The sequence below is a fragment of the Erithacus rubecula genome, assembly GCF_903797595.1.
Source record: "Erithacus rubecula genome assembly, chromosome: 2".
Lineage (NCBI taxonomy): Eukaryota > Metazoa > Chordata > Aves > Passeriformes > Muscicapidae > Erithacus > Erithacus rubecula.
The window spans coordinates 25,697,769-25,724,680 of NC_136685.1; the positions used below are offsets into that span (position 1 = coordinate 25,697,769).

Here is a 26,912-nt window from a genome sequence, read left to right on the forward strand (position 1 = left end):
AACACAGGTGAAGAAAACCCAGCAGAGCTCTGTAATATTCTGTACATCGAGAAATCATGAGGTAATTGATAAGAAGTGCATCAGAACATCTTGCTGTTTGATATTTCATTAAGCATGCATACTCTGGAATAAAGAATATTTGTTTAGTGATATGCTTGGAAAAAGCCGGTATAAGCACTATTCTGGATTAGCTGCCACAATTGTACTTAATAATAGATGAAGAAGATGAAGATTCAATTTTCTAAGACAAACAAGATAGTGCTTATTTAGAATACAAAGTGTTAATTCATAATGAATAGTCCATCTAAAACATGAAGGTGAGAAGCTAACTTGGACTTTTATGTAAATTTTTAAAAATAATAATAATAAAAAAGAAAATATTTGAAATTATGAATTCATTAGAAAGAAATTACAGCATAATAAAAAGTACTTGAGTAATGGAGCTGGTGAAGGGTCTGGAGCACAACTCTCATGAGGACTGATTGTTTGTCCTGGAGACATAAACCTCAGGGGGACCTTATCAGTTTCTGCAACTACCTGAAAGCACAGTTAGCAATGTGGGAATGGGTGTCTTCTCCTAAATTACACATAACAAGAAACGAGGAAATGGCCTCAAGTTGCACCAGAGAAGCTTTTGATGGGATTTCAAGGGAAAAAATCGTGGTAAGGCTTATCAAGTTCTGGAACAGGCTGCCCAGGGAAGTAAGCGAGTCACCATCCTTGGAGGTATTTAAAAGTGGTGTAGATGTGGCACTGAGGCACATGATTTAGTAGAGAACTTGGCACTTCTGGATTGACAGTAGGACTTGAACTCAGAGGTGTTTTCTACTTAATCCTCTGATGCTAACCATGACCTGGGGAAATTCCCAATATGCAATTTCTCAGCTATAACTAGGTAAGAATGCTGTGACTTTAAAATCTTTGGAGAATGATGTTTCCTAAGTATCCTAGTTTTGGATGGGGTAGAGTTAATTTTCTTCTTAGTAACTGCTACAGTGCTGTGTTTTGGATTTAGGATGAGAATAATGTGGATGACTCACTGATGTTTTAGCTGTTGCTGAGGAGGGCTGACATTAAGTCAGGAACTTTTCAGCTTCTCATGCTCTCCTGCTGCTGAGTAGGCTGGGGGGCACAAGGCTGTAAGAGGACACAGCTGACCCTGACTGACCACAGAGCAGTTGTGATGCTGTGCACAGCATATAAAATTGGTAAAAAACTGTTGGTTGGTTGGTGCTGAACAATTGATTTCATTTGCATCACTTCTCTTTCTTGGATTTAATATCTCCCTCCCTCTTTCTAATGATTTTAGTTCAATCATTAAACTTTTCTCAGCCCCCAAGTTTACTTTTAGCCCTCTAATTCTCTCCCCCACCCCACTAGGATGTGGAGTGAGCAAGCAGCTCTCTGGTGCTTAGTTGCTGTCTAGCTTTAAACCTTGACATAGAAATTATTTCCTCTCACCTAGAGGTTAGAGACAAAAAGAGATAACAAAGCTATTCTGATATACCCTTGCCTTTGATGTGTGTTCTGCTTATCTGGCAGAAACTGAAGGAAATTTTGGGGTTGAGAATCAACAACATCATAAGAAAAAAATTATACATCTGACAGTAGCAGTGAAATAATTGGGGCAATGCAGTCAGTAAAGACAGGGGAGAAAAGTCAGTAAAAGTCTGAGTTTTTTAGCCTCGATGACATTCAGTACACTTCAACTGGATCAAAATTAGTGTTATATCAAACAACTATTGTGTATTAATTACCCAGTTTTAAAATAAATTTTGGAATATATTTTCCTGATATGCATTTACTTAATTTTTTTTGTCTAAACCCAAACTTAGTCTAAATTCCTATCATACAAAACAGTTGGGAATGGACACACCAGAAATTCCACCACTTCTTGGTTCATTCCTCATAATGCTAAAAGCCTGCTAAAAGCTTTCTTTCTCTTTTCTTTTTTTCTTTTCTTTCTTTTTTTTTTTTTTTTTTTTTTTTTTAAACAAATGGATGCTTTTATTTTTAAAGATCACACTAAAAAGCTTTTTATTTTGCATAGTTCCTTTCTCTCCTTTTGTTCAGTCACAATTAAACATTATATAGAAAAAAACTAAGATTTTTTTAGTCTCTCCAAATAAAAGGCATGCAGGTACTAATATAAATAGTATAGATTTTTTAATTGATAAAGGTTTAGTGGAGAAAAACTGACAGCCTGGAAGGTAGGAAAACAAGCTGGGAATACAGCCAAAGCCGACAGAAGTAATATAAAGCTGGGAACTTGGAAGCTACAGGTGTACATAATGAAGGCTGAGGAGAAAGATCTGGGTTTCTGCATGGCAGCAGGTACTGTGGGAAGGTGTACTTGGCCTACTGTTCATAATTACAGTTATTAATGAACTTGACATATTTAAAGCATGTAAAAAACAGTGTCTCAATTATTGTTCATTCCTCAAGCATGAAACAACTATCACAACATGACTAAAAAGCATATGTCCACAGCCAGAGGAGACTGGGAATGCTGCCTAGGTAATAAAATGAAAATGCCAGACTTTGATACGCCTTTTGTGTCTTTCCCCTGTGGGTACACATGCAGGATGTGCATTTTTGTTCTCTACAGCACTGGGATTTTTGCTTGCAGATGCTTTTCAGTTTTGGACTTATTCAGAAATCATTTAGTGACAGTCATCCCAGATGTATAACTAACCAGCAAGCAGCAACAGAGTAAATAAAAAAAGTGCATTGTGTTATTCTCTGCTACACAAAATATTACAGTTTCTCCTAACAAAAGATGCCAAAAAAAAAAAACCCAAAAAATACCCCACCCCTCAAACTACAACTAAACTAAACAACCCCCTCCCACACACAACCAAAAAAGTGCACCCCTCCCCCATCCCCCACCCCCACAAGTCAGTGGAATGTTAAGAAACTATAATTGTATTTTAGGACTAAGCAAATTTTAAATAGCTGTTTGATATTTCTGAGCTTATTTTTAAAAATATTGCATATATTTTATTAGAGTCTGCGAACATTAAAATCAGAAATCATTTTATAGTATTAATCTTCCATGAGAAATTTCCAACAGTTTTGCAGATACTAAAATTGTTCAACAAATTCTGTAAAGTACAGACACTTGTTTCAATAGATATTTCAGATACAGCCCATGCACTTACAAACTGAAAGAAGCCAGACCAGTTTAAAACTTTTGCAATCCTACACCAAGACAGGTGTTACACTGAGATTTACATCAAGCTCATCACGTGGTGAGGATACCTAAAGCACCCAGGCACTCACCTCTCACAGAAATTGGTATGGTACTTTCTATGGTATCTGACAGTGCACTGCTAGCAGCTAGCTGCTTCCTTCATGCCTCAGTTCAGTTCAATAGTACCCCTCTGCCAACAGGCAGGTTGTCAGTAAGAATAGTCTAATTTTGGTTTCTGATGTCTTTTATGGCTTGGGACATTATGCAGAGTTTTTTCAAAGCACAAATGCTGGTTTTCAAGTGGCATGACATGCACTGTTATGGACCAGTAAGAGTTAAACTCTTTCAATCACTTGGCACATTTTGTCTGGCTCTGTTAAATGGATCAGTGATTTTCTAGTGGGCACAAAACCAGACAAACATATGGACAACATTTATAGGCAATCAGTACATTTGCACTTAATTTGAGTATCTCAGCTGACAGACTTAAAGCCAGAAATTTCCAAGCTGTTGTCCATACTGAGATCACAAACTGCTGTTTCAGAAGACTTGTCATTTATGAATCTATTGGCCAAAGCAATTTAAAACCGACCATGTGTTCATATGCTTCTTGTTGTCATGGCTCTTATGGTTCAGACTCATTAGGGTTTTAGTTTACCCTAGGACTAAGCTTTGGACATGAATTTCTCAGTCGTTTTCACTAAACTGTGCTTTGCCATACAGTGGTCTCAGTGCACAGAAATCCAATAATTTTTGAAAAAATGAAACAGAAAATGTGCCCACCTAATGCTCTCCATAAATCCAAAAGATGGCAAGCTCAACCCTCCAAATGAATATATAGTTTGCAGCCAGGCCTCAGCACCCATTTTTTCACTCTGCAGTTATCTGTGTTGCTTGCTAATGTAGCATTGCCCTTACTTCAGGTATGCTGTAAAATACGAGTGAAAAAGACAGAGTTTTTCCTTTTTGAGTTTTCTAACCTGAGATGGGTTTGGATTTCTGATGTCTTGTGCTCTGATCAACACATACTATGTTTACACAGAATGTCCCTGCTGTGACTGCTTCACACTTTCAGTGAAGTGCCACATAAGTAAATTGACAGATCCATTTACAGATCCATTTTGTTTAAGCAAAAAAAAGCATAGAAATGTGACTTAAAGTCACGTATAACCTAGTCACTACTAACTAAAAGCCCGATGCCATCCTTGCACAAGTTAATCTTAATTGTTTTTACTCTAAGATTGCATCAAAAGAACCTGAGCTTCCTATCCTTGTACACTCATTTGCACTCAAGTCAAATGGTTGTTAAATAAACTACTGCTGCATTTTCTGTTGGAGATATTTTAGTGCCACTTTCTGCTGACATAATTTTCTCCACCTAAGTGATTTCAGCAATGACTTTTTTTTTGTCAATTCTCAATGTGTAATGTTTCTGCAATGCAATTCTAGGACTATATTCTTGTTTTTCCTGTATCTGTAAACTATTCCCATAAAGATTTATTTCACTGTGGTGAATGGTATATATTAAACTGTAGGTGTTTTGATGAGACACAGGCATCAAGTTTCTATATTGGAAAATCATGCATAAGTAGACACTAAGGCAGGGACTAGACTCTGGAGATTATCCAGTTCCCCCTGCCCTGCTTACTGCAGGGTCAACTATAACAGGCTACTCAGAGCTTCATCCAGTAGCATTTTTGATAAACCCAAGGATGGATGCTTCACTTCCAGACAACCTATTTCTGAGTTACCTTTACTGTAAAAAAGATTTAGTTTACATTTTAATGGACCTGTTGTTATTTCTTTTCTTTTTTTCTTTTTTTTTTTTTTCCCCACAGTATATTTACTGTATATCAGTTTGTTGCCTTTGCCTCTTTAACTGGGGTCCACTGTGGGCCATGAAAAGTCTGGCTCTGTCTTCTTTACTTGCTGGGTACTACAGGGTTGATGTACTGGCACCTCAGATGGGCACACAGTTGGACTAATTTCTCAGAAACAGTGTGATAGCTTTCTAAATGACTCTGTCCCCTTGGCACCCCCTTATTTTAGTGTCTAGACAGAAGTGAGCCCTCTGCATGTTTATTAGAAGGTCTCTTTAATCTAAATCACTTGCACCCTTTGGTTGACAACTGAGTCTAGCACTTCTTCACTTGATTTTGGTTGGCCAATCTGTTGTCAGAGATACTTCTGTCCCTTTTGAACAAGCCAATCCCACATCTTCCTAGCCTCAATCCTATGAGAAGGTCCCATGGTCCTGAAAAACAAAACTCTGTTATCAATACCAGCTATGTAATCAATTATTGACCAACAGGATAATTCCATCCTCTCTCAACCACTTCCTCCCATTGTTAGGATTGTAGAGGAAAAACTTTGGAGCATCCATGTTCTTTATCATGCTCCTGGAGTCACCTGTGGTGTGCTCCAGGTCTGCACTGGCCGTGTCACTAGTACCTACATGGAAGAGCAGCAAGAAATGATAATCCAGGGCTGGACAAGCCCTGTTAGTCTTGCCATGGCCTCCCAAATCCAGGCCCTTGGAAAGCAGCAATCCTACCTAAGCAAGAGGTAGTATGGGCAGATGGGACCTTCATTCTCAGCATGGAGTCCCTCTGTGCTGTCACTTGTGCTCTTTGCTGTGCTGCTGAGTGCCTCAGGCTCAGCTGGTTTGGACACTTCTTTGGCAAAACCCCCAGTCCCTCATCTGCTACAAGGACAGAGAAACTGTTCTGCATATTCATTAAATAAAAAAAAATATGATAAAATTAATAAATTATTTTTATGTTTTGTTGCTTCTTGGTTTCACCTCATAGAGTTCTGATGGAATTATCTTTTCTGCTTTTTTTTTGTTGGTTTGGTCTGTTTTTAGATTTGGTTGTTTGTTTGCTTTTTAATTATTTTCACTACAGAAGGTCTAGCAATTTCTGAATAAAAATCATGGAATTAATTTATATTTCCTCAAATAGAAAAAAGAAAAAAAAAGGGAAAAAACGGGACAAAACATAAGTGGAATGCAATGAATAACTTCATGTCACCTCTGTATCTCAGTCATTCTTGTTCTTCAGCCACTCAATGGTTCCACTGAGCATGTGTGAATGAGTAAAAACCACACATGAAATTTGCAATGTTTCCCAGGGACATTGCAGTGGTATTCATACTTTGGACTACACTATAAGCATTTGTTAAGAAAGTGAGTCTACATTAATGTGGTGAAGCTTTTCCTTCAAAAAAATCTGCTTTGCCTATAAACAGAAACATATTTCTATACAAATTAACCTCTAAAAGAGTACTAGATTGAAATATGAGAGATACAGTGTTTGACTAAAACAGAATTAATCTGGATGGAAATACATCTTATTGAGACATTCAGGGGGTGCTGATTAGTATTAAAGCTGTCCTGAAACAAACACAGTAAGGCATTTATGCATATATCAAGTCTTTGCCTTAGCATAAAAAAAATTCATAAATTATTAAAAATATTAGTAGAGAACTCTAAATAAACTTTCTTTTATAATGACAGATCCAAACGGTAACGAAGACGTCTTTAAAGTCTTGCCATCATATCTCAAAAAGACAAATGCATATGTGGTTATTGCTTCAGAAAATTTCTGGTTAAATCCATAATCTGATGGGTGTATGTGCAAGTATGTCCCTGCATAAGACTTCAATAGCCCTGACAAACATGTTTGAAGGCAGGACTAAGCTATTAGAATAATCTTGAAAAATTACTTTTTTCTGGGAAATATCTCAGCATATTTCAGAATTTTATGTTAAGCAAATAAAACAGATTCTATACAATCAGAGTACATCTTTAATATAATTTGATTTTTAATTTTTTCTCTGAAAGAGGATAGCTAAGTACTCTTACAACAAGCAACTTGGTACCTACTAGTACAAGACCTGGTAAATTGTCATGGATGTTCTTCAGCTCCCTCTATTCCATTGTCATAAGCAAAATAGGATAATCGTGAAATTATAATGAACAAACAAACAAACAGATAAATAATACTGCAAGATATGGACTCTGGGCAGGGTCACCTTCCACTAGATCAATTTCTTCCAGGGAAGGAGCATCCATAGCTTCTCTGAACAACCCATTCCTGTGACTCATTGCACTCACAATAAAAATTTTTTAGTCAGAATACTTGGAACAGAATATTAAAATCTAAAGGAGGACAGATTGGAGAACTCTAAAATAACTAAAATAAACGGGATAACAAATCTTTCTCTGGGCTATTCTCCTTTCCAAGCACTAATTTTCCCAAGCCTGAAGAGGTTAGCAGCTAAAGAGACCTAATGAACCTAGAAAATGACCTTCTAGCCTTTGGATGACAAACATTATAATTTGTCAGTTGGATACATTTTATGTGAATTATTTCACTTTTTTTTTTTTTTTTTTTTTTTTTTTTTTAATACAAAGGAAATAAGAGACTGTTCTTTATTCCTGCAGAAGTTATTTTGTTGTGAAAGAGACACCATAGTATAATTCCTAATTGATGGAGTTGGAGTAACATTCACATTTTCTCTAGTCAGGTCAACTATTTTTTATACTTTAAGCAAAAGAAAACACCCTGCCTGCTATATGGAGGATTTAGGTAATATTTAATTAATTCTTCCAGTTAATTATTGTGTGTTATGTAGCAAGGACATGTATGTGGGAAGCTTTCAGAATGACTGAGCACCTATGAATTTAACAATTTAATTTATTTCAGGATAATTTCCTTGTGAACTCATACCTTTCCATAATCTTCTGCTCTATAAATCTTCTAAGTGCATACAATTATGTACTTCTCCACAGGTAAATAGAATTTTATTATTTTGTAGAATTCTCTTCCTTATGAATCAATGTTATTTTTGTACTTCCAAGTCTCTGTAATACCACTGCCAGGCCTTCAAAGATACAAACTCTTCATTTCCCACCTTAAACATAATGTTAGTCTTCATATAGTGCACAAATCAAATTTAGGGTTATGCTTTCCACAAGTAGGCCACAATTCTCCAGCTTCTTCCTTATGTTGTGAAGTTCTTCACTTCTTTCCCTGCTGTCACCGATTTTGTCTGTCCAGCCTCCTCACTGCAGGCAAAATTTAAAGCACACCATCTGGGGCTACCTTCCTGTATCTTTACTGCATTGATTTGCCTTCTGTTCACAAGTCTCATTGGAAAACCAGTCTTTGACTTCCACTTAATCTCCATTTCCTCCACTTTTGTGACAGTTTTATTCATTCTGTAGAGTATTTAAAATTCAGTTTATGGAAAAGAAAATAGAAGGCTTTCACTCCTGTGGTATTTACTAACACTGTAGTTTAAAGCCACAGATTTTTATATATGTCTGCGCCTTCTTTAAAAAAATATAGTAAAACATGTTAAAAGAATGTCAAAAATGAAACAAATGAATGGAAATATGATACTTGTTTGCCAAAATCAACTTTCAATTAGATGAGTAAAGCATAAGATATCATAATCACTTTATCCAAGTAATGTATAATATCACAGATCAATACCAAAAACATTATCCTAAGTCAGTAAATCAATAGTTAATTTTGTGTATTCCAATGTCTTTGACTCCACTGGACTTATTAGAGCATAAAGGAGTACACCCAATAGTGATTAACATTTCAGTCTTTTTACTGTTATATTCACTATAGTACAAAGCAGAGGAGGAAGGCACTTCAATAGATCTTGAAAAAATCTTATATACGAAGGCACTTTTTTTCTAGCTAAATATAATTGGAAGATAAAATATTTCAGTCATGGCAAGTCAAATCTTCAGAGCAGCACAGTGAGTTGCATTAGCAGCAAAATTTTGCAAAAGTACAGAAGCAATTGCTAGTTTTTAGTTAAACTACAGCTGCTGTACAGCTCTTTTCTAGGATGTGTAATTGGCAATATGAAACTTATTTGTCCAGCATTCAAGTTTCACCACATGGATACTCTCAATGAGGTCAATGTATAAGTTTAAGTCACATAGAAGTCAACTTGAATTTATTTGACCTGGTAATCATTAAGAGCTTGTCATTTGTTATGAACACTGGACGTCATTCATGGTATGTGGTCTGACTTTTAGTTAAGCTGAAGTTTCAGACCAACTTCAGTGGCAGTGCTTGTTTGCTTTATTTAAAGCTTAGAGAATTTCCATGCCCACAGAAATCTAGAAACTTCATTGATGTAGACCTATCTATCCTTCTATTTCCTTTCTAGTATCAGACCACCTGCTCTCCTCATATGGGAAGGTGATCCTCCTGAAGCACCTTGAATGCTTCTCAATGTTTTAAAATAAATTACAGGTTTTGGAGATAGTTCTTTTTCTTTTCTCTATTTAGCATAAAGTACACAAAAATCTATTTTACAAGGAACATAAGTGTAGAGTAACATTTTGGGAAATTGTTTTAGGTTAGTCCAAAACCTGACTAATTTCGTTTTGGGTAACATAAGCTGTTAACAGCTACTCTGTAGTTTAGTCCTCAATGCCAGAGTTCCTTTTAAATCTTTTTCACAATTTATGCAATGAGCTAACCTACTTGTGTGCCATGTTCTTGAAATTTAAATTATGGAATAGGCCTCCTATCTGTTAACTCAAATTTGGTAACAGTCTCTCTCCATCCTTTAAGCCTTCCATACAACCCAGAATATAAATTCCTAAAAGACCTGAAGTACATGATTTTGCCTTGTTATAAGTACTTTTAATTTTTTTCTGATCAATTTAAAAACAGAAACCAAGCAAGAAAATATTTCTTCTTCTAGTTCAAATTGGTGTTATTCTCCATTATTTTATTGGACAGCTCATTTCCATAAAATTAAATTTTATTGAAAGGGAAATTGAATGGGAAATAAATGCCTTTTAAATCAAGTAAGAATAGAGAGCTAACCACAAGAAGGACATGGGACTGCAATACAAGTATTATCATACAACTATAACTTTACCTACAGTTTATATCTTTTATTTTACTATGGGGCAAGTACAGAGAAATAATGGCTTCCAGAAACAAAGCTCTGAAGGAAACATCTATTATAATTTTCTGCATGGATATCCACATACACAAAAGTGACAGGATTTGCATTATGATTTGACATACAGAACAGCACAAGCAAAAACTGAAGTCAGATCTATTGTGAAGATACTATAGCCTTTTATTTTCTTAAAATGCAAATACCCCCAAATAATGTTTTATGTTATATGGACTATATACATGATCTAATCTTATATAAATCATTAGGGACAACATATTTTTGTGTATTGTCCCTAAGAAATACTTTGAATTAGGTATTTTAACTTTTTAAAGAAGAATTTGCAAATTACTGTGGTGAAACCCTAATATAGGGTAGCCATTTATCAAATGCTGGGTGGGCATCAGTGTACATGTGGAAGGTGTGAATGATTGCCTTTAAATCATGTGATTTGTTTTATTCTTTCTTCCTCCTCTTCCCTTTGCTTGTTAAACTCTCACAACTCACTAGTTTTCTTCTGTTTCCTCTTTTTTGTTGTCTTCACCACCCAAGTGTCATTTCTTATGTCTATTCTTTCTAATGCATTGCTAAGATAATATTGTTATCTAATTTTAAGGCTCTATATTATACCACATTACCAACACCAAAGATGAAGGATACACATCACAAGTGTCATTCTGACAATGGTAATTCACTCTTACCTTGAAAAAATGCATCAAAGTTATTTGAGCTGCTGGACTGCAGAATGAAGATTTATTACCATAAGGACATCTGATTAATTATTCCTGAGCCACCAGAGGGTCTAATATAACTAAGAGTAGCATGTGCTGCCATATAATAACTTGCTGGTATATAATTCTTGGAGAACTAGAATTTTCAGATGCTGTAGGAAATCAGAATCTCCTTATGCTGTTGTAGTTGTGTAGTTAATCTTTGTATTTCACCTATCCTGATCTCGCACAAGAGAAGATTTAGATTAGATATTAGGAAAAACTACTTCTGTAAAATTGTGTCAAGCATTACAAGAGGCTGCCTAGGGGAGTGGTTCAGTCATTATCCTTCAAGGTATTTAATAGTGTATACCTGTGGCATTTGGGGACATGGCTGAGTGATGAACTGGCCAGAATTAGGCTTACAATTAGAGTCAATGATCTTGAAGATCTTTTCCAATGTAAATTATTCTAGGATTCATTCCACACTGCAGTTGTTTATTGCCACTCCCTGCCTGGAGAGCCAAGGTAAGGTCTGTGAAGTATTTGTTGCAATTAGAACATATATGGGAATTCTTTCTCACATTCAGATCTTTGGTCTTTGACTTGTATAATAAGGCTGCTGTAATATACCTTTGGAAGAATATGGTATTTGATGCAGAAATTATGAAACTCCTGAGATTTCCATCTCTTTTTAAATCTTCCTTTATTACGCTTCAGTTGCTTCCTATTCTCTAGTTTTTTACCTTTTAGAGGAGGATGAAGACAGCCTATGTTGTTAAAAATTAATTTTCTAGGGGATTGGCACTCATTATCTATTCTTTTACAGCTGCTGTGGCTGAAGAAGAAGGAATGTGTCTTCTTCCTTTTTTATGAATATATGTTAATTCATTAATCCTCTTTGTGTTGATCACTGAGGAATCTTGATGTATAAACAGATAATATGATTTGCAAAAATTCCAGTACTCTTTGATAATGAATACAATAAGAAGGACATAATGTGTGAAATAATATAGTCATATATAAACTGAATAATGAAATCACTTAGTGAACTAGTGATTCACAACAAGCAACAACTTTTAGGTCCTTTTCTAGATTCAACTTAAAAGATGATCCACATGAAAGTTATTTCAGAAAGGTATATAAGAAATATTAGTTGAAGTAAATACTCTGGAGAAGAATAGAGAAGGAGAAATGTAAATATTGAATAGAAATAGATTGTTATTACTAAAGCAAAAGAGTATGAGAAAATCCCAATTTCTTTTCAAAATATTTTCCATTCTGGTCAGGGAGGGGGTTGACAGTGAAATTATGTTGCCAAATATAATGCTAAAGAACAAGCTGGTAATGACAAAAGTACTGAAGATTTTGAATCAGAGTATTAGCCAATATCAAAATGAATTCTTTCACGTAAATGCTGTGATGTTGACAACATCAGTGAACAATTTTGAAAAAGCCTGAAAAGGATCAACACAAAGTCTAATATGAAACCTTGCCATTAAGTTTCTTCAGCATTTATTTTCTGTACATACTGTTATCCACATAGATGTTTAGAATGTCATGGCTTCTCAGAAACAGTGAGTTTGTATGGATCTCACTGATTTGCTGTGCTGCGTTTCATTAAAAAAAAAAAAAATGGATACGTCTGTGAAAAACAAGGTGAGAAATAGAAAGCAACTATAGAACAAATGCAAGCACAAATAATTCAAGAGAAAAAAGGAAGAAAGAATTCAAACAGTGTTTGAAATTGCAGTGAGCTACTATTCTTTGTCATGCTAAATTTTGCTCAAATTATTAAACTTTTATGGGCGAATATTGGAACTCATTTGGTTAAGCATAGCCAAAATTCTCAAGGGGAAAAATATATTCACTGTTTAAAAATCCACATTTTTTTGTCTTTCAGATACTTCATTTTTGGGGAGAATGTTGTTTAAACTGCATATAAAACTCCATTTTGTCAGTCTCATTTAAAGGACCTGCTGCAGTAGGAATAGTACCTGAAATGTCAACATATGCAACACACTCTGCTAGAGAATAACTGCACATGCATTGAAGGCATGAATTTTACTTTGTGGAATGCTCTCTAACCAGATTTTAGGATGATGATATGTGTCCAGTATGAGATCTTGAAATAAAATTTGCAGTCTAGTGGTAGAAAAATGTGCATTTAAAGTAAAATCCAAAGACAAGAACAAAAGTTTCACACACTGTGGTCTCCATATCAAGCACTTGATTTTGTCCAAGGTGTTGACTAGTTCTCAAAACATATTAACTCTCCCCCCCCCAAATATTGTACAATACATGAAGAGTTCTAACTGGTGATAAGAAACAGCTGTGGAAATTAGAGAATTTGAGACAATTATTTTGAAGCAAATAAGTTTGGTTAAAGTTTATGAAATAGTGACAATTGCAGGTTACCCTCAAGATTTGTCAGAAAAAAAACCCAACAATTTCATTATGCATGTACTGAGACAACAAGCAAGCAAAAATAAACAAACAATCACAAAAAAAAAAAAAAAAAAAAAAAAAATCAGCCACAGAAGTCAACCAAGTAAAACCCTGAAACCCCACACCTCTCATAAATTCCAGGGTTCCTGAAATTGCAAACACCTTCGCACCTTCAGCAATAAAGCTACAATACCTACAGGGTTGTTCAGTTCACCCAAAGCGAAGATTTAAATGGTGGGCAGCTGAATTGTGGTTTGTGCTGCCTATGTCCTCAGTGATCCTTGGCTGGTGCTTAAATTTTTAGCTCATTCCATAAATAAACACCTACATTTAAGCATCATAGTATTACTTGAATTCTGAATTTATCAATTTAGTATTCTCACAAATGTGCCTGTTGAAACTAAAATAAGAAAGAAAAAGCTGTCTTCCACTTTTTTGTTTTTGTTTTGTTTTGTTTTCTCTCGCATCCTGAATGCTTCTTAAGGAAAATATTCATACTGTGTGGACTTAGTGTCTCTGTTGAGTACAATGAAAACAAATTGCTTCTTGGCAGATTCCTGGAAGGAGTGACAGAGAACATGGGCCACCTCTGGTGTTGAAGTTTACACAGTGTGAGTCTCTGTCTTCTTTCCTCTCGTGGTGCAATCAGGCGACGGAATGCTTTTATTTCTGAGAAGACACAAGTTATTTCTAACACATTTCATACCTCCAAAGCTAATATATCTGAGGAATTTTGAAAATAAGTGCTGAAGTACCTGAAATAAATCTGTTTTCTTGTGTAAGATGATTTTTCAGTCCCTTAGAAGCCAGTGAAATTGGTGTAAATGAGTATTCCTGTCGCTTATAATGAGGTCATAAACACACCCAGTAGAAAATTTTATGACTTTTGAATTCCCTGTATAACCACATTGAACCAGTAACTGCTTTTAAATAATAAAAACATTCCTCTTTCCCATTGCCTATAGAATTATAAATAAACAAAAATACCAGTGTGTGAAAAGCCTGATTATAAAATCCTTGATATGAGGAAGTATGGATCAAGAGGAGTTTTAGAAGTCAGAAAAATATTGCTTTAAATTTTAGAACAAAAACTTAACAATCATTTTAATTAAAAAAAAATGCTACTAACCAGATGTAGATCCACACATGTAGAATTGTGTTCACAAGCATTGACTATGCAGTCATCAATGTCTTGCTCACATTTCAATCCTGCATATCCTGGGTTGCACAAACAATAGAACCCATCGACAACTGCAACAGAGATAGCACTTCAGCACTAAGAGTCATAACAACTGAATGTAGTAAAACTACTAATGAAATTAATACTATGAATATGACATTTCCAGTTATGAATACTATCTGGAAAAGATTAAGACCAGCTTTACTTAAGTGATGTGGACATATTAAAAATAAAAGTAAATTAAATGTCTTTAAAATATGAAAGTAGATACATGCACTGCATTTTATTTAAATAATAGAAATATTTTGATTCAAGAGTTATAAATCAATGAGTTAAAAAGTGATGTTAAAAGTAATGAGTAATTTGCCATCATAAAACAATCACAAAATACATAAGATTCTGTCTTTAAAATCATATGTGAATAGTTTAGGGCAGTTAAGCAATGTTTGGTTTGTTGGTTGTTTTTAATATTGTTAGTATTGTCATAAGAAATGCCTCATATTATACCACTATATTAAGGGAAAACTTACTTGAGTTGAATTTTTCTATTATGTATTTCTTAATAAGATAATCATAAGAATCCTATCTCTTTTTCATCATTAGTGATTCAAATGGCATCTTTAGAGTGCTCCATCCAAATATGAAGTCCATGACAGCAGAAATCACACTTCTTGCAGGCGTGCATTTATTTTAACCTCAAAGGGGTCCCTGGATTCTTCATTACAGCTGAGATTTACCAAAGAATCTATTCTACCATCATGTCTGTACACACAGCTGCTACTGTATTCATTAAATGCTTTAAGTCCTTCGGCACAGGACGATTATTCATATGCTAAAAGCTTCCCAGGTTCCTCAGCATTCCAGCTTTCTGCGGCCAGTGCACATGGGGTAGAGGAACTCAAGCCAGAGGCACCACAAAGACAAGCTGTTCCCCCCAAAACTGGCACTTTGTCAGCATGGAGAACTTTAATACAGTTCATCTCAATTCCAGTTCAAAAATATCTATAAACCAATGTAGATCACATAGAAAACATCTCTAAATGTAATAGGAAATAGTCTTTGCTAGGTAGAAGATTAAGCAAATTGCCTTTTTCCCTGATAAGGAAAGAATGACTTTTAAAGATATTTAATTGAAACTGATTTTTATTTTTATTTTAACTAGGAGAGTTTTAGACAATGCTTTTAGTAATTTGGGTTCAGTTCTTTAAGATGTCATCTGAAACCAGTAAGTTGATTAGGTCTTCTGAAAATTTTTCTAAAAAAAATGCATTCAATTGAAGTTCTTAAATCATCATTCTTTTTTGAAAAAGGATGTGAAGAAACAGGAGAGAGATGTAGAAGAGGACAAACACAGTTACTCAGTGCTTAAATTGTGGCCTCTATGGTGAAAAGTTGAGTCAACCAAACCTGCTTTGTGTTAGACCTTCAGGGGAGTACTCGTACTGGGAGGGCTATTTAAAAATAACTTCAAGGATAGGTGCAGAAATGATAGAACTGAAACCCCTTAGTAGTACTAGGAGGTACTATCAGGCATTGGCCAAAAGTTACAGCTCAGGAGATTTGGTGGGATTGGAAGAGTGTGATCATTGCCAGAGTAGTTAATCAGTAGAATACTCTGTCCCAATAAATTTCTGTCCCTCTTAGAAGGATTTCAAAACTCAGCTACAAAAATCCCTGACTAACTTGTTCTAGCTCTCTTAATAGTCTAGCTTCATGCAGGGTTGACTGCATGACCTTCAGATGTTTTTCAGCTTTCCAGTCAGCATTTTAAGATCCTCTGAAAATTACTACTTCTATATTTTTTAGCAAGTATAGAAAGTGTGTGAAAGATGGTAAGAGTCCTACAAAACTTTCAAGAAAGTACTCCATACTGAACATGGCTTGCCAATCCAGAAAGAATATAGTAGGGTAATCAAGTTATTTGTAAAATCCTTAAATCCATCTCACAATGCAGAAGGTAAGCAGGTACACCCTTTTACATTAGTTCGAAATTAAATAGAATTTTTTTACTTATTAGAATGATGACATATAATGCCTAACTGCTCCATGAGCTCTCTTTCAGCACCTGAATATTCTCTCATGAAATGCACAATCTAAGATGTTTTTGGTTAATTTAGGTATCAAAGGAGACAGCACAAATCTCATTAAAATTTCTCATTAGCTAAAATTCTGACCCCCTGAACACAAAAACCCCAGTGTTGGGAGTTGAGGTATTTTGGCAAAAAATAATCCTTCTAGCACAGACTGTGAAGCTTCAGACAAGCTAAATTTCAGTAAATTATCCACTGCTCTCCCCAGAGCAGCTTAGCAGCTACAGATGCTCCAGGAGAAAGACTTCTCTACATTAAAGAAGGCACTCACTGTCATAGCAGTATCCGTGGAGGCAAGGGCTGGAGCTGCACTCATTGACATTGATCTCACAGCGTGGGCCTGCAAAGCCCTTCACACACTGGCAGTGGAATCCAAGGGGAAAAACGTCCAAATTCATTTCTTCTATGCACACAGCTCCATTCTCACAGGGATTGCTGGCCTCACAAGGCCTAAACTCACAGTTCAAACCTGAAAAAGAAAACAGCAAAGCTGTCAGTGTTAACTAATGAATATATCCCTGCAGCCACTGCCTATTATGAGCTTGATTTTCTTTATAACCCTGGTTAAAATCGAGTAGAAGGGTTTCAGAGGTACACAAATGCATATCACCACGAAGAATCATTTATTTTCTTGTTATAATAAAAAAAAAAAAAAGGAAATTTATGTTTTGGTTATATTCCTTTATATGATACAATACAATACATTTTAAAATCTTAACAGCTATCTCATGAGCTTCAATGGATTGGTACATCTTCCATCATTTGTCTTTATTCTTCTGCTTTAAATGGCTCAAAAATGCAATTTTTTAGAATGCATTTAAAAATTATTAATGATTTTTGATTGAAGCTTCCTGCTATTTCGTGTTGATAACCTGTTGTCTCAACTACCATGTAAAGTATTCGTATATTAATCAATAATACAGAACATTAATTAAATATATGTAACATTGTATAACTGTTCTGCTTACAATCAATGACTGAATACAAATTATTTTACTGAAAATGTGCTTATCTAATCATGAGTGAATGTCTCCATTATTTATAAAAATTCCATATAATAGAAAATCTCACAGAGTTTCATTGTACTCTTTCCTTGCTAACACTTGTATAGCAGATTATGTACATTTATCTGTACTATCCAAGTAACTGTGTGATTGTGGATTTTAGTGTGGATGATGTGGATCTTGGGTCACAGAGGCCCTCCTCTAAATCTTTAATTTACAATAATTAGACAAAAGGGGATTTAAAGGCCCTATGAAATGAGCCTTAATTTGTTAGAACATAAGCAAAACTGTTTCATGTTTTTGGTTACTGATAGTGGAAATGAGGGTGGAAGAGACAACTGAGATCAAATGGGTTTTGGTTTGTAAATCTGTCTTTTTCACTCAGTGTTGCTGGAGGCAAGTCTGTTCTTTTAGGCTTACTTTCAGACAGCATGTAGTGACTCTCAGAGCTGTAAAAAACTGTACACAAGCCCTTCTGAATCCCTTTGAAGCCTTTCCATGACTACTGAAGCTGTGTCTATGCTGTGCTTTCTGGTGGAGCTTCCTAGGGATTGCTGCTCTACAGCCCTGCTGCACACTTCACGTGCCCTTAGCCCAGCAGTGGCTGCCCAGCCATTGCTTTCTGCAGCAGTTTGTCCCTGGCTCAAGAACCTCTCTGCTCCTCAGACAGTCTGTAACCTGAACCCAGTGATGGGCAATGTGACACTATGAGACAAAACACCTAGGTAGTCATGTGGGAGACATAATACACACAGTTATGCTTGAGTGGGTTGATCTGGTTGCTGACAGATGCCCATCCAGCCACTCTCTCACTTCTCCTCAACAGGCAGGTGAAAAAAATGAGAGAAAACCTTTGGGACCATAATAAAGATGGGGGCATAATTTACAAATTAATGTCATGGATTAATTAGAAACGACTTGAGGAACACTGAATTAACTGACAATTAAAACCAGCACAGGATAGTAAAAAAAAACTCCACAAAGTTAAAAGCATCTTTCTCCATCCCTCTTTTCTTCCCAGACTCAACCTCACTCCTTCACTTCAGACTGCTCTACCTCCTCCTCACCCATGAATAGCACAGGGGGATGGGGAATGAATGGGAACTGTGGTTAGTCCATGACATCTCTCTTCTGATCCTCACATTTTTGCCCTGTGTCAGTGCAGACCCCCCACAGGAGACAGCTCCTGCCAGGAGACTTCACAATAATGGAACAAACTCTGTCCAAGATGCCAGCAGGATTGTAGGTGAGCTGACTGCTTACAGTAAGGCAGTCATCTAAGGACTGAATTTCAAATGCTTTCAATAGCAAGAACAACATGTAAGAACAGAAGTGAGGTTAAAAAAAATCCAACCCTTTGACCCCAGTAATGATGCTGACAAAAGAGGAAGAAACAACACAAGTTGTTCCCTGTCCTTATGCTTATGATCTCTCTGATGGAGGATGATCCTGCTAGAGACAGCCAGCACTCTCAGATCTGGAATTCATGAAATTGCACAGCAAAAGAAGCCATATGGCTCATTGAGATTTTGCCCTGAAGTTTCCATATTTATATCACAACAGCTTGACATGAGTGAAAACCCTGCTGATTCCTAAAGTGGAATAACACAAATAAGCTTAACACATGGCTCACAATCCTAAATGGAACCCTCAGATGATCCAGTAATGCAGTGCTTAATTTTCTTTACCTGGAGATGCATCTTTACCTTTTCATCTACCTTCTGTGCACTTCCTTTTCTCTTTATGCTCATTCAAGAGCCCATTTATCTGTTTTTCAGCCACACCTGCTTGAGTTTCTGCACACTGGGAAGAACTGTGCTTTGAGGAAACAGTCTTTTAAGATAAATCAGCGGGTTCAAGACAAATCTTTTTTCCCTTTGGTTCAATCTCTAATGGGAGCTTGCAAAACAGATTCCTGAGCGAATGAAAACCAGCTCACTGAAGTTTGGAATCATTACTATGCTACTTGAATTTTTAGTTTCTTTTAAGATTATGATCTCTATCATCTCACTGCCATTATTGACAGAGTTGTTTTCTGCCTCTACATCCCAAACTTCCTCTTGCCTATTCACAAATACAGAATAGAGATAAATATCTCCCCTAGTTTTCTCACCCTTCAATTGCTTAAAAAAATTGTCCACCATGATCAAATATTTGTTGTGTCTTTCCATGTTGTCTTTCCAGCAAAAGTCAGTGTTGTAATATCCCAAGGAAATCTAATATTCCTAAGTATTTTTTCCAATTTCCTAAAGATTATTTTATAAACTTTTATTGATCAAGCTATCTATAGAATATATCCATCACAATATTTCTTTAAATGGTTGCCATTCCACTGTTCCTGATTCACTTGATTGAGGGATGTATCAACGAAGTTTTGTCTGTGACATTAATCAGTTGTTAACCCCCAGGATGCTTATCTTCCTACCAGCAGTGCTGGGAAAACTCTGTCTAGGTTCCCACAGTTTTTGCCCCAGCTGCTGGACCCCCTAGTCACCTTTGATATGCTCTGGGTCTCTATGGGCATTGTCACTGGTGCCCTCATGGACAAGCAGCAGGAGTAAGCAAGCTCTGGTAATCAGCCAAACTCTGGAAATCTCTTTCCCACGCACATTGAGATCTCTGACATGCAAATAAACCTCCTCAGAGATCAGGTCTGGTCACCTGGATTGAGATCTCTGACATGCAAATAAACCTCCTCAGAGATCAGGTCTGGTCACCTGGTACTACTCTGCCTCAGAGAAGTGTCTTATCTGTTGTCAACCATTGCTTTATTTTAGTGGCAGATATGAGGGTGTATGAGTCAGGCTCAGACACCTGCCCTTCAGATAAAACCAACCTCTGATCCAAGTAATCAGGTGGAATCCTCTTCCAGCCTTCACAGTTGTGGAGTCTCTTTCTTCCCATGCCTCCACCTACCCTGATCTCTTCCCATCCTGCTGCTGCGGATATCAGGCTTTCTCTCTTCAGGGAGCCTAAGAAAAGCTTCTTTATCTTTAATTTTGTTATCACTGATCCTGTTTAGCCTATTCTTATTCACCAGGTCCTTCCCCTGGTAGCATGGAAACTAAACCAGGATGCGTGGCAAGGAAATCATGCACCTTCCTACCATGGTGTTCTGCAAACAGGAGTATGAATCTTGCTCAAAGTAGCTCCCCAGATGTGAACATACACCAAAGCTATTTCCTGACAAAAAATAGATTTTTCCCCTTTTTAAGGAATTAGGGAAAACAAATCGCTTCTTTCATTCTAACTATAGTAAAGTGAAATAGCACAAAGAAAAAAAACCAAAAAACAAATTACCCTGAAATTTATAATGAATGGTAAATTAAAATATGGTCATACAGTAGTTTACCAAATGAGGCTAAAGCACATGGAATTATGTTAGTTGCTATTAATATTATAATATTTTTTTAGTGCCTTATTTCAAACAATATTCAACACTCTTTAATTAGATAGTCAATATCTTTTTCCTCCCACCATTTTTCATGCATATCATTGCATGAAAATCTTTTCTTCTGCTGCTGTCAGAAATGGCAAAGGCTTCATCCTTATTCTAACTGGAAGATTGTAAAACAAAAAGATATTGAAGAGTAAGACTCTGTTCATCCCACTCAGTCCTTTTCCCTGAATCAATTAATTTTTAACTATCAGTGTTGAGAATCAATAAGTAAAAAGGCTATTCCCTCAGTCACAACTGTTGATATTATCCTAATACATTTCTGCTAAGTAATTAATTATTAATGCTAATCAATACAAGAAACAAGAAAATAAAATTGGATGAGGTCATGTAGATTTTTTTTTTTTTAAATGCATATTCACACAAAGATTATGGTTGGGTAGGAGTAAGTTGAATAGTAGTTGCACACTTCCAAAACTGTTGCTCTTACATCAGTATTTTTTAAAGTAAGCTGTAAAAAAGATGTATGGTTAAGGATAAATCAAACAGCAAACAGGTTATAGGTTGATTTTTAAAAATAAAAATAGCTTAGTCAGTTTTTATGTTTTAAGCATTTTCTCTCTCTTTTAAATATTTATTTAAGAATTTCTATGCAAATATCTTTGTACAAATGTTTTACTGTAGCTGATTGATTTCAATACATCTGTTTTGTGCTAAACATGAAACTTCTCATTTGATCTGAAAAGTTTTTGAAACAACAGGTCTGTGATTGTTGACAGAAAGGAATGCTGTACCAGGAAATCAGTTCATAAACTGTCTTCTCTCACTGACATGTCAGAATTTTTAAATTCAGAGTTGAAAGTTAACGTTCACTAAACAGTTAAATGACAAAAAAGAGAATGCCCAACAGATGGAATGTAAAACAGTCAATCATTATTAGTCGAAATTTATAAATTATTTAATAAGTTCAGCTCATCTTTACAACTGTGCTTATTTCCTTTAGACAAATTTAACCTTTTTTCATGTTCAATTCTTGGCTACATTTTATTAATTGCATTAATAGATTGACTTTAATGGGCAACTAAAGGCCTCTCTATTAGAATAAGCCTGAACAAACCTCAAAAGTATATGCACAAATGATTATATTAAACAGTCAACTGAAGGAAAATTTAATTTACAGTTGCACAATATCTTGCATTAAGTATTATATTACTTTATCTAAATATAACCATATACTAATAGCATATAGTATGCTTCTGTATTAGCATACTATATATCAACGAATGAATAATTTATTTGGAAAAAACTCTTTTTTGTAGTTGTAGTTTAGGAGTGAGAAGCCTATTGCATATTTGGAAATTTAATTCTGCTGATGTTCACGAGTTTCCTTTTCTACTGTATTTACTTCCAGGGTGGAATTTCTAAGTACCATAAATGAACACTGAAAATAGATTTTATTTTGCTGAAAAAGACTGTCCTTTTAAGGCTATTACTGAAAGTCAAAAGCCTAATTTATAAAAATGACATAGAAAATAAACTGCCTGATATAAATTTCTATTTCTTTATATGAAACTGTTGATATTTATTTGTTCAACATAAATGTGTACATGAAATGTTTAGATGTGTAGTACTGAAGTCTCCTATAATCAGAAGTGACATCTCTTCAACTTTGCTATTCTTTAGGAAAAGAATCTAATAAATAAAACATTTGCTACTAACATTTCAAGGAATTAAATCTGACAACAGTTTTCGAATTCAGCATTTTGCTGCAAAAGTATTGCCTGCAAAATGCATCTCATTTCAGACTGATGGTACAATTATGACAATATAGTGAAAATAAAATAACTACTGTCATTTAGACAGCAATTTCCTAAATTATAACAAGTATTCTGGTAATGGTGTTAAATATGCATTCATGACAACAAGAAACTTTCAAGAACTTGCAAGCAGGTAGCAGCACCAACACTTGATTTTGTGATCATATCACTGCAACAGCTTTGTTTCACTCTTTTTTAACTTACCTTTTAACAACAGAGCTGAAAGACCCTTCTAACATTGAAATAAATCACTATTCTTTTCCAAGATAAATTAGGTAAACTGAATTCTTTATAATAAAAAATATATTTAATTATGGGAAATAACCCAGTGTACAAAGGCACAACAAAGTTATATAAAGACATGCCTGCCCACCCCCTCAATCTATATACAACTTACTGATTTTCCAAAGATGATCATTTTGAAATGAGTGGATGTGACAATTTTATTTCAAAAGTTATTTCATCACTTCAGAGCAATATGTGGTTTTGTTCCCATCACCTTTACCCAGCTCAGTAGCACTTACTCCTAAAGACTTTCAGAGACTTGCCATAAAATTCCAGGAAGTTAGATACCAAAAATTTGAGTTACTTGCAACTGTAAATATTAAATGTCTTAAAGATAAAATTGTCCCTATTAAAAGTTCAAAACTTTGAGCTAAAATGTACCTCTATGCTTGCCATTATTTTAAAAAGTGCCTGCTTATCTTTATCTGCTATGGGATATAAGGAAAGAAAACATCTCCACAACTCAGATTAAAGACTAGTAAAAGTCAATAGAAAACCAGAAGTACCCTGGAAGTGGGTAGGAAATAGAAAAATAATTGAAGCATGCATATTTTTATATTACTTGAAAATAAGCTGAGTATTATACTATTTTAAAAACATAACAAGTGTTTTCTTACAATTCAAGTTTATAGCTAATCCATTATTTTCTTTGGAATAAAAATTCTACTTTCCATTAAATTAATTGCTTTGAGATTATGTGCATAAACAATGGAAAGACATTTTCTCTGAAATCCATAATAATTGAAAATCATATACTTGTTTGGTTTTTTTTAAAGGAAAGTTGTTTGAAAAAAAAAATACTTAGCACTTTTCAAGTAAAAATATAGTTTTGCAATTATATTTGATAATGCAGAGTATGCAACAGTGCAAAAATAAAGTATGAGAAAGACCCACATCACAAATTTTAAAATGAAGAACACACAGAGATGTATATATTATTGTTCCATACCTGTATAAATTTCTGTAAAAATAGAAGAAAGCATAGGTTGAATATATTATTTAGGTGCATTTTTTTGTCTTCAAAATATACAAGTTTATAATGAACAAACAATGAAAATAAATCTGTATCCACATCTGTGAATTTCACATTTCACATAGAAATATGCTTCATTCTTTCTCAGAAACCTGAAGAAGAATTCTACTATGGAAAACAATTAACAAAAATTATTTCTGACTGAAATATATAGGAATTTTTTTCATTCTTTATTTTATCTGCAACAGCATTCAACTCAAATTAATATTATATGTGGTAAACTTCCAGAAAACTTATATCAAACTTAGGTTTTCCTTATGTCTTAGGACTTGTAGGTGCCAATAATGAGTTGCAATAATAGCTGCCTTTAGTTCTGGTGGTCAAAGTCTTCTTTGTTGCAAGATCACACTTTCTTTTCTTAAAATTTGAGTGATTGGATAGGTATTAGTTATAGCATTTGATACCAAGATTATAATGTTATTACTTTTTTTTTTTTTTTTTTTTTTTTTGCATTGGCAGATGACCTAATGCCATAAATAGGCTCACAATGTAGAAAAATGAAGCTAAAAACTATTGCATCAGTAGGCAAAAAAACCCCTCTGAAATTTGGTAAACTTTTTTTGACCAGCATAGTTTGCAGGGCATGTTTCAAGTCTTAAAAAATGTTGGTTTGCAGACACTTTCTGGATAACTAGGGCCAGATTTCCATTTGCAATGAATAGAACGTGTATCATCTCCATAACTTAAATCTGCTTCCTGAATAGAGGCCCTTGCACACCATTCTCACAAAATGACTGATGAAATTCAAACCCCTTATCAGCTGTAGGTGACTGGATTTACACATGAAGTATTCCCAGATCACTCATGGCTGTAAAGGCCTAGAGAATTTTTCTTGTGGATCAAGATGTGTCCCAAGGTGCAAACTAAAAACAGAGTTGAAACTGCAGCACTTACCTCACTGAATCTGTATGGACAGAGTTAAGCAAACACGTTTTTTAGTGATGCCTTTATGCTCTCAGTGCTGTTTTGAATGGCCACAGCTCCCCTACAGACCTTGGCATATCTGCCAGACCCTCGTGGATATCTAACATACCCCAAAGTACCCAAACAGACACTAGAAATGGCTAGGAAAAAGCATTTCTCTCTGAATTGTTTCATTTTGGAGACAGAAGCAGCTGACAGTATTCATCTAGATGACAGCTTTTAGGAGAAATACACAACCCAATAGAAATACCAGAAAAAAGTTCCAAAGTCCTGCAGTGACTTCATATACGAGCCAACAGCAAGTCCCAGCTCATACTGATTTCCATTTAGGCATTACATATCCCTCATGGTTCAAAGGCAATGCATGTTTTCTAGATAATATAATCCAAATACATCCCCTCTGCTTCTCTTCCTTCAAAAAGCTCCTATATGATGCAGATTGCCCTTCACATATCCATGCAGCAGTTTATTTTTTCCCCTAAATAAAATTTTATTTGATTTTTCAGTGTCAAGAGAGTGGCAAAACAAGATAAAATCTGATGTTGAACAAAATGTAATGGTTTATGGTCTAACACAGAGTTATGCTAGAAAGAGCCAGAGGTCTTGCAAACCTTCCTGTCTGCATGGGGCTTGGCTCAGTAAAGACTGAGGTTTGGCCTATGAGCACTGGAAAAGTAATTGCTCCATTATCTCTCCTCTAGCTTTTTGCCTTCATGAGCACTTACATTTCTAACTTATTATTTGTTCTGTAATTAGCTGTTCCCATAATAGAGTGTCCTGTGATGAAATCTCCATTATTACTCTTGTTTCTCAATAGACTTAAGCATTTTTTTTCCTGCTGAGTTGCATTTCCTTACTAGTTTCCTTTCTTTTGCAGCATGTTTGATGGTCAATTACCATTTTTGCTTTGATGTTAATTGGAACACATTTGGAGACATATGTCATTAAGGCTGCAAGAAAAAAGTAGACATTTCCTCAGAACTGAATTTCAATTTTCCTCTACCATTGCATATGTTTGATTTAAAAGGTCATACCTATTAGCAACATCTACACAAAATACATACACTGCATTTTTTTAAATGAGTCATGTAAATAATTTAGATCAAATGATAAAAGTTTTTGTTCCATTTATTAAAACAAGTTATTAAACAACTGGTGTTTTTTCTCTTCTTTTCTTTTTTTTTCTAAGGGAAAAAAAACATGCCAACTGTCATAGGACTATCACATATCCAATATACAGTCTCTAATTGAAACTAGAATTTTAATGCTTTCTTCCTTCCTGAACTTTCTTTAGGAACAAGATTACTGGCTCAGTCCATGTGTCACAGAAATGTTGTTAGTTAGTTTCACCTTTGCCTTAAATACAAGTGTAGAAAATGGGAAAAAATTGAAGTTGTGGTATGGCACTGCAAGATCTTAGTTATCAATAACACCTAAGAAGGAAAAAGCAGCCTTTTAAGTCTTACTTTATCTTCTGTAAAAATGAGCAGGTCTAGAAACTGCAGTGAGATCATTCACCTTTTGCATGCTAGGAATGCTGAAAAGCAGCTTGCCTGACACAGGGACAAACTTGCTCTGCTACATTCTCAGCAAGGACTGCCGTCTAATAATTGTGAGTAACTTCATTGTTGCAGCTTAAAATATGTTGGCTTTGCAAAGCTCTGGATGGTAAGGTTCCATAAATTTCCACCTATAAAACCAGCATGGATATAAATATAGATAAAGCTATATAGCCTTTACTATTTGGAGTGCTTTTGCATATGTTTGAATTTTTAATGGGACAACACAGTATTTTATGATAGAGCCATGAGAGCTTTCCTTCTACCTTCCATGAAGTTGTTAGGACCCCTAAATGAGATACAGCCTCACCATTTATTTCTCACTCC

At 35.2% G+C, this 26,912-nt stretch overlaps 1 protein-coding gene across 1 annotated transcript in view; it reads right to left on the reverse strand.

Moving 5' to 3' along the window:
• The window catches only part of EYS (eyes shut homolog), a gene marked incomplete at its 5' end in the record, with an annotated part of 591,920 nt that overhangs the window by 439,256 nt on the left and 125,752 nt on the right, over window positions 1-26,912 (reverse strand). Inside the window, 2 exons of the mRNA XM_079298292.1 lie at window positions 14,426-14,547; window positions 16,838-17,035. Coding sequence (XP_079154418.1) covers window positions 14,426-14,547; window positions 16,838-17,035 — 320 coding nt within the window. The remainder of the gene's footprint in view (window positions 1-14,425; window positions 14,548-16,837; window positions 17,036-26,912) is intronic.